The sequence below is a fragment of the Myxocyprinus asiaticus genome, chromosome 2 (genome assembly GCF_019703515.2).
Source record: "Myxocyprinus asiaticus isolate MX2 ecotype Aquarium Trade chromosome 2, UBuf_Myxa_2, whole genome shotgun sequence".
NCBI classification, from domain to species: domain Eukaryota; kingdom Metazoa; phylum Chordata; class Actinopteri; order Cypriniformes; family Catostomidae; genus Myxocyprinus; species Myxocyprinus asiaticus.
The window spans coordinates 3,009,572-3,018,047 of record NC_059345.1 but is presented as its reverse complement, the minus strand read 5'-3'; the positions used below and the strand labels follow the sequence as shown (position 1 = coordinate 3,018,047).

Below are 8,476 nucleotides of genomic sequence, written 5' to 3'. Positions count from 1 at the left end.
AGTGATGATCAGTTCATTAAAGTTATTGTCAAAGTGTGTGTTGAACACTCAGGGGATGCATTCAACTTTTAATAAATGTTTTTACATAAAAATCATAACAAATTCACACACAGTTGTTACCGGTGACTGATGCTCGCCGTGGATTTGATGTGATTGTGCTAAACTAAACGTTTCCTCATCGTGTGTTTTTGTCTTCAAATAAAGCACAGTAGTCCTGCTGTGTTCACAGTGTTTTTTACTCCATCAAACTCTTTCACCACTCCAGTTTTGCTCTAAATGTGAAAGGAGAAAATACAAGCTTGAGTGGTTCTCGGAGTCACACAAGCACTGAGTCGAGCGAGTTGAGTCTATATGATTCTCATGTGTGTTTCAAGAGCGCAGCGCCGCTCAGCAGCTGTTCATTACTGAACTCAGACAGTGTTTGTGTGTGAGGTTACAGATCCGATCAGAGAGATGGCAGAAACCGCTCCAGCTGCCAAATTGCCCAAGAAGAAATCTGCAGCTAAACCCAAAATATAAGTAATATGTCAGCCCAGTCCTCCACAAGCCTGCCACAACAGTGGCATAAGCCAAGAGGCAGAAAAATAACACCACTGCCCATAACAGCTGTTGTGGTGGCGAAGGTGAAGACAAACCGAAAACGGAAACCCATCTTCTGTCACTACAGCAATGACAGGTGAGTTGTTTTTCTTGCTTTATAAATAAGGATATAAATACCAAATATGATAAACCATGTAATTTACTGTGGCATTGGAGTACCAGTAATCTGGACTTGTATGACGCAAGTAGACATGAATTTTGTATATTGCAGAGCCTTGTCTGAAGTGACAGATGAGGATTTGGAGTTATTGAGAGGATTGACAGGGACACCTATGAGCTACATAGCAAACAGGCCACCAATAGATGTAGCAGTAGGTCAGGAAGAGTACCATCTTGGAAGTGGTTTGAGCTACCAGGTAAAGCAGTGATACAGATTAAATCTTGATACAGATTAAGGTTCATTTATTATCATTTGCAGGCAGCCACAGTTTATTACAAAAGAAAAACATTCACTATATAACACAAGAATTTGAAAGGTTAAAAATGGGATACAAAATGCAAATTCATTATAATAACTTGTGTGACAGACAGAGAGAAATCATGGCCACATGTGTTAACTGCAGCACTTTGCTGTCCCTATGTGGTTTCTTCAGCAGCATATGCCTTAATGATGTGTTGCTTGAAATTGGACAACATACACACCACAAACCATATCTCATTTATATTTCCTAACATGGAATTAGGGATCCTACCAGATACTATCTTAAATTTTTTGACATTGGCTATTGCTCTTTCTACATGCACCCAGTGTTTGGCTATTTTCTTTGTTATCTCAACATCTGGGACTGGCATTTGAAGATTTGACTTTGCAAACAGAGGAATGTTTAGTTTAAGGCCAAGCTCCTTCACATCTTTCTCAGTGAGAAACCCCTTATCCACCATGAGCCCATCACTTCTCTTAAGGTAGCCACACTGAAGCAGACCTTTCAGGAAATCTTTGATTTGCATTGTCTAAATATATCTGGGTCAGAAATTGATCCTGTGTAAAGTGTAGATGCAAACATAATGGAGCCACAAGGATCACAGACTATCAGAAACTTAAGTGTGTTAGTAGACTTATAGTTAGAATAAGTCTGACTTTGTACTAACAGTGAGCTGAGTTTCTCTATCTTTATCTCTGTGCAATCAAAAATTGCAAAAGTTGTTGGAAACTCTCCTTTGTAGTTGTCGGGCATGTTTTATGTGATGATGTCCCTGTGTGGCCAAACAGACACATTACCTAGCCTGCCAAACATGAAGTTAATCCATGAACTGAATAAAGTGCTAACACTTTGCATATCAATTTGAAATTTGAAAGCTAGCTCTTTCAAGTCGAAGTTTTGTCTTAGTCTCATAAGTACAAGTAGAAATTGTTGACAAAGGCATATGGTGACTATACCTGTTCAGTTTCTCATATGTCAAGGGGATGTGTGTTTGTGGGGTTGTTTCATTATCTGGTAGTCTGAAAAATCTGCACAGTTTTTTAAATTCATCGTAAGTGAACCCAGTGCAGTATCTGAAGTAGTTAGAGACACTGCTGTTAATTACAGTCTATGGTGTTAGTGGGTAAGGAGCCAGACAAGTTTGTATTTTTTCCCTTAGCAAGTCATTTTCTTTTTCTTTTTGAGCAAGTAGAGTCTTCAATCTTTCCACTTCCTCCTGTGTTTCTTTCATCTGGGGTTGATTATCTGTGCACTCTGTAAACATAAGAATGAAATGATTAAAACTAGTGTTTTATTAACACAGGACATAAACACAATGTAAATAATTTACAAACATTGCAATATATATATATATATATATATATATATATATATATATATATATATATATATATATATATATATATATATATATTTTTTTTTTTTTTTTCTCTGTGTGTGTGTAGCTCCCATTATTGGATAACACTTGACCAAGATCCTCCCTATCAACCCTACTGATGATTTTCCAGTATTACCTTTGCCACCACAGCCAAGCACTTCCTTTGTAGTCCTAACAAAAGACCAGATGGAATGCTACAATGCCATGATGGTCTTAAAGTCTGAAGCAGAGGCACTGGAGAAAGAAACCAGACAACAGAGCATCAACAACATCTGGCATTGTGTCCGCTCTCCTCATCTTACTTCATCCTCTTTCAAGAGAGTATACTCCAGGAAAGCAGACTACAAGCAGCTTGCCACCAGCATGCTGAGGAAGAAGAAGACACTGCAAACCAAAGCAATGAAGAGAGGCCTGGAGCTTGAGCCAGTTGCTGAAGCCCAATACACAGAAGTCACAGGAAACCAAGTCTACATGTGTGGCTTGTCATCAATCACAACGCCCACCATTTAGGTACATCTACTGACAGGAAAGTCCTTCAGAGCGGCTACGACAAAAGCTATGGACTTTTAGAAATAAAGTGCCTAGACCAATACAGTCTGTTGGCCAGGTTGTCAATACCTCCAGAAGCACAGTGGTGACACCTACAGACTCAAATGTAATCATGAGTACTATTACCAAGTTATAGGACAGATGGGGATAACTGGGATGCTATGGTGTGACTTTTTTGTGAAGTGTTACAATGACTACTATCTGGAGCACATTCACTTTGATGCAGAAATGTGGGGAAAAATGTAATCTAAACTAGACTGGTTCTTTTTTGAGTATTTCCTACCAGCCCTGTGCAGTTAGAGAAATCACTGTAACAAAAAAACATGACACATACCCATTTCAGTGACCATAGTGCTCTCCTCTGTAGTGGTATCCTCCATTAATGATTCTGTTTCCGTCTCTTCTGTAATATCCACGGAAACGCCTTGTAGATCACACCTGACTCTGTAAATATGATATATACATTTCATATTTCCAAAATAATATGCTTAGCAGGTTGTATGACAACAAATTTGATTGTAATTTGTAATGTCATATGTATAAAATAAAAATGTTGCATTGTTGTTATTATTTGCTTTTTCTTTATATAAGAGAAACACCTGATGTTTTCAGCATTGTCTGGCATGCTGTCAACTTGTAGTCTTTTCCTTGGTGGCACTGACACTGTTCACAACTTTGGCGGACATCTTGCAGGTGTAACGTTACTACGGTCATATGTCAATGCTGGCAGAGGATCAGGGTGAGCGGGTGTCAGCCGGCCATCAATGAAGTGCTGGATTTTAATAACAGGAATGGACTTAGTCATCCTAAATTATGTCTTAAGTATCTTAAAAGGAAATTCATACGGTACAGGACAGAGGGCAGAAATGTCAGGCAAAACTGCTTTAGGCTCGCTAATGTTTGGCTAACTGTTAGCTATCCTAGTAACATTAGGCTTTTAACAATACATTTCTCCAGTTATGACAACTTGTAAAACATGTACAAAATAAAACAAGGATTGTGCTAGACAGTTAAAAACGTGCAGTATATATAATTGTGTTACCTTTGAACACACATAGATGTGTTTGGCTGTGGAATGTGGAACCTTTTCACAATTTTTCAAGTTCACCGACGTTAGTCTAGTACACCTTGTTTATTTGTCGGACTGGTTTGATTGTCGGACAAAATGGATGATAGCAATGGGGGCACATAATATTGGCTTGAGTAATCATGGTCAAGGAGTATATATTTACTAATCATGGAGTAAATATTAGGTAAAGAATGGCAAAAAAGAAACAGCATTCTCTAGAAACTCAGTCAATTATTGTTTTGAGGAATACAATGCTTGAAGATTTCAAACAAAGGTGTACACTACAGTCTTCAAAGACAAAGGACAACTGGCTCTAACAAGGACAGAAAGAGATGTGGAAGGCTAGTAATTTCTCTAGTTTGAGAAATAGACTCCTCACATGTCCTCAGCTGACAGCTTCATTGAATTCTACCCGCTCAACACCAGTTTAATGTACAACAGTAAAGAGAAGACTCAGGGGTGCAGGCTTTCTGGGAAGAAATGCAAAGAAAAAGCCACTTTTGAAACAAAAAAACAAAAAGAAAAGGTTAGAGTGGGCAAAGAAACACAGACATTGGACAACAGATAATTGGAAAAGAGTGTTATGGATCTTAACCCCATTGAGCTTTTATGGGATCAGCTAGACTGTAAGGTGCGTGAGAAGTGCCCAACAAGACAGCCACATCTATGGCAAGTGATATAGGAAGCATGGGGTGAAATGTCACCTGAGTATCTGGACAAACTGACAGCTTGAATGCCAAGAATCTGCAAAGCTGTCATTGCTGCATGTGGATGATTTTTTGATGAGAACTTTTTGAAGAAGTTTAAGAAGTTCTAAACATTTTTTTTTATTTTTTTTTTTATTGCAATAGTAATTTTTTTTAATGTGAAACTACGCAGAGCGCATTGGTGCCGGTGCTCCTGTTTATCTGGCCGCTGTGCTCGAGCATCTCACCGCTGAAATCCTGGAGTTGGCCGGAAACGCCGCTCGGGACAACAAGAAGACTCGTATCATTCCCCGTCACCTGCAGCTGGCAGTGCGGAACGATGAAGAGTTGAACAAACTCTTGGGTGAAGTGACCATCGCTCAGGGTGGTGTGCTGCCCAACATCCAGGCTGTGCTGCTGCCCAAGAAGACCGAGAAACCCGCCAAGAAATAAACGGACTAAAGTCTGATTCACTGAAACACAAAGGCTCTTTTAAGAGCCACACACTTCAACTATAAGAGAGTGATGATCTTTTACATTAATATGAAACAGTGTCGATTAAAATGAGTATCGTAACGCTACACAAGGAAAGACGTCAAATCATTTGTACCTCGGGGAAAGCAAATAAACCCCGTATCAACATCAGAATACAGATGACATGAAATAACTAGATGTGGAATAATATCAACCCAAAACTATTACAGATTCGGGGTCCAAATAAAAAACAAAATACATAAAATGAGCAACATACGTTTAAAATGTATATATAATTCATACAGAACAGTGTAATATATAATGAATATAATTATATGTGCATACATATACATGAGATATTCTATGTAATCTCAGTTTATTTAACATGCAACATACAGTATAATCTAAAATACAGATGAGATGAACTGAACTAAAGATCTTGAGCGGGAAACTGTCGCCGCTTGTTTGAAAACACGAGCCGCACAGTCATTGGTCAACTGTCACACGTAGACGTCACTATCAGCCAATCACAAGCCTCTGAACCCTCCCCCCACTGAACTCATGGTCACACAAGGCTTTAAAGAGCAGCAGCAGCAGAACATTCAGTTACATTTTCTGTGAAGAACGGAGAAGAAACGTTGAAGTCATGGCAAGAACTAAACAGACCGCTCGTAAATCCACCGGTGGAAAAGCCCCGAGGAAGCAGCTCGCTACTAAAGCCGCCCGTAAGAGCGCTCCAGCCACCGGTGGAGTCAAGAAGCCTCATCGTTACAGGCCCGGTACCGTGGCTCTGAGAGAGATCCGCCGTTATCAGAAGTCCACTGAGCTGCTGATTCGCAAACTGCCTTTCCAGCGTCTGGTGAGAGAAATCGCTCAGGATTTCAAGACGGATCTGCGCTTCCAGAGCTCCGCTGTCATGGCCCTGCAGGAGTCCAGCGAGGCTTATTTGGTCGGTCTGTTTGAGGACACCAACTTGTGTGCCATCCACGCCAAGAGGGTCACCATCATGCCCAAAGACATTCAGCTGGCCCGCCGGATTCGAGGAGAACGCGCTTAAATCCACAGTGACGTCATCCACATCAACCCCAAAGGCTCTTTTAAGAGCCACTTCAATCACACTGAACGAGATCATTTCCTGTTTTTATTATTAGTGGTTTATAAGGAGATTTACTGTAGTGTTCATTTAATGTTTCTGTTAGGCAGCTGTAAAATAGAGTGACCGCAATAATGGAACTAATAGGTAATATTTAGAAATATCACACTTTTTTTTTTTTTTTCAAATGGAGAATGTGGTTAATAAATTAAGTGGTTGATATTTTTTAAGATAACCACACAATCTACACTCCCATGAAGTCCAGTCACAAAACATTTAGTTGTTTACATGTTCCTTTTCAGTGTCCATTAGTGTGTTATTCTTCCCCCATTTTACAAATACTTATTTGGACTTTGACCTGAAACTAATTCTCATTGAATAATAATCTGATAAATTCCAGTGAATCTGTGCTCTTTGGTACGTCAGCGCTGACGTGCTTTAGGCTCCTCCTTCAGTGCTGTGTTTCTATTAGGTCCTGTAGGCAACTGTAAATATCCTCTCCAGCAGTTCCGTTTTTCACATTCGGTTGATAGTTGAACTCTCATCATGTCTGGAAGAGGTAAAGGCGGTAAAGGACTCGGAAAAGGAGGCGCCAAGCGTCACCGCAAAGTGTTGCGTGATAACATCCAGGGAATCACCAAACCCGCAATCCGTCGTCTCGCTCGCCGTGGCGGTGTCAAGCGTATCTCCGGTCTGATCTACGAGGAGACTCGCGGTGTGTTGAAGGTGTTTCTGGAGAACGTTATCCGTGATGCCGTCACCTACACTGAACACGCCAAGAGAAAGACCGTCACTGCCATGGACGTTGTGTACGCGCTGAAACGACAGGGACGAACTCTGTACGGATTCGGAGGATAAACGACTTTATTCAGGAGAAATCCGACAAACCCAACGGCTCTTTTAAGAGCCACACACAATCTCACATAAAGAGTCAAAGTGGTAATACTCGTTTCATTACAATAATTAATGCACATTTTTAACGTATGATGAAGCTGTTTTTTGGAGATCTGCACAAATTTCCTATAGTTGCAGCAGTTTATAAAGGCATAGTCTATTTTCCATGAACATAGTGGATTCTTAAATATTTTGTTGTTCAATACATGTTTCATGGTTTTCAAACATGTACAGAATTACAGATTGGGTATGTCTGTAATAATACCCAGATAGCATGCATATTTGGGCCAACTATGGCACATATGGCTCAGTTCTGGCAGCGGCAAAGGTTATATGGGCTTTATCTGGCCCACACACATCAAGCTGGTTTTAGTGTAAGTTGTGGCTTGCTGTGTGTGGGCCAGATGTGGCCTGTGTGTGACAAACTGGTTTTAGGATGAGTTTGTTGTGTGTGGGCCATATACAGGTGCATCTCAGTAAATTAGAATGTCATGGAAAAGTTCATTTATTTCAGTAATTCAACTCAAATTGTGAAACTCGTGTATTAAATAAATTCAATGCACACAGACTGAAGTAGTTTAAGTCTTTGGTTCTTTTAATTGTGATGATTTTGGCTCACATTTAACAAAAACCCACCAATTCACTATCTCAAAAAATTAGAATACATCATAAGACCAATAATAAAAAAAACATTTTTAATGAATTGTTGGCCTTCTGGAAAGTATGTTCATTTACTGTATATGTACTCAATACTTGGTAGGGGCTCCTTTTGCTTTAATTACTGCCTCAATTCTGCATGGCATGGAGGTGATCAGTTTGTGGCACTGCTGAGGTGGTATGGAAGCCCAGGTTTCTTTGACAGTGGCCTTCAGCTCATCTGCATTTTTTGGTCTCTTGTTTCTCATTTTCCTCTTGACAATACCCCATAGATTCTCTATGGGGTTCAGGTCTGGTGAGTTTGCTGGCCAGTCAAGCAAGAAAGGAAATGTAATCGTGTGGGGGATGGAAACTTTCAAACATGAGGCGAGAGGCGGGACTTTCATTTGGAAGTCTTTGATTGGCTCTTTCCGGCCCGTCAAACTTACAACTGTCCAATGAAATCATTCAATGGGTTTGACCAATGAAAATACGCAATCAGAGGACGCGCATCATCTCCTCACAGAATTAGCATAGAGGAGGGAATAAATACTTGTATGAGCGGATTAAGAATCATTATTGTGAGTTTGTTTTTCAGATCATCATGCCTGAACCAGCTAAATCCGCACCGAAGAAAGGATCCAAGAAGGCCGTCACAAAGACCGCCGGTAAGGG

General features: G+C 40.2%; 3 protein-coding genes across 3 annotated transcripts in view; all 3 read left to right on the top strand.

The window, feature by feature from the left end:
* LOC127410790 (histone H2B-like) overlaps positions 1–8,476 on the top strand; it is a 303,692-nt gene that overhangs the window by 77,943 nt on the left and 217,273 nt on the right. The gene's annotated exons all lie outside the window — the stretch shown is intronic.
* Positions 5,738–6,291, top strand: LOC127410948 (histone H3-like). Its single transcript, XM_051646238.1, has one exon. The coding sequence runs from the start codon at positions 5,825–5,827 to the stop codon at positions 6,233–6,235; it is 411 nt and encodes a 136-aa protein (XP_051502198.1). The 5' UTR covers positions 5,738–5,824; the 3' UTR covers positions 6,236–6,291.
* On the top strand, positions 6,798–7,495 carry LOC127411192 (histone H4). Its single transcript, XM_051646592.1, has one exon. It carries the CDS (start codon positions 6,818–6,820, stop codon positions 7,127–7,129), a length of 312 nt encoding a protein of 103 aa, XP_051502552.1. The 5' UTR covers positions 6,798–6,817; the 3' UTR covers positions 7,130–7,495.

What these genes read in the sequence shown, in the direction of transcription:
- LOC127410948 (XM_051646238.1), top strand. Translation starts at nt 5,825, where the DNA reads ATGGCAAGAACTAAACAGACCGCTCGTAAATCCACCGGTGGAAAAGCC.
- LOC127411192 (XM_051646592.1), top strand. Translation starts at nt 6,818, where the DNA reads ATGTCTGGAAGAGGTAAAGGCGGTAAAGGACTCGGAAAAGGAGGCGCC.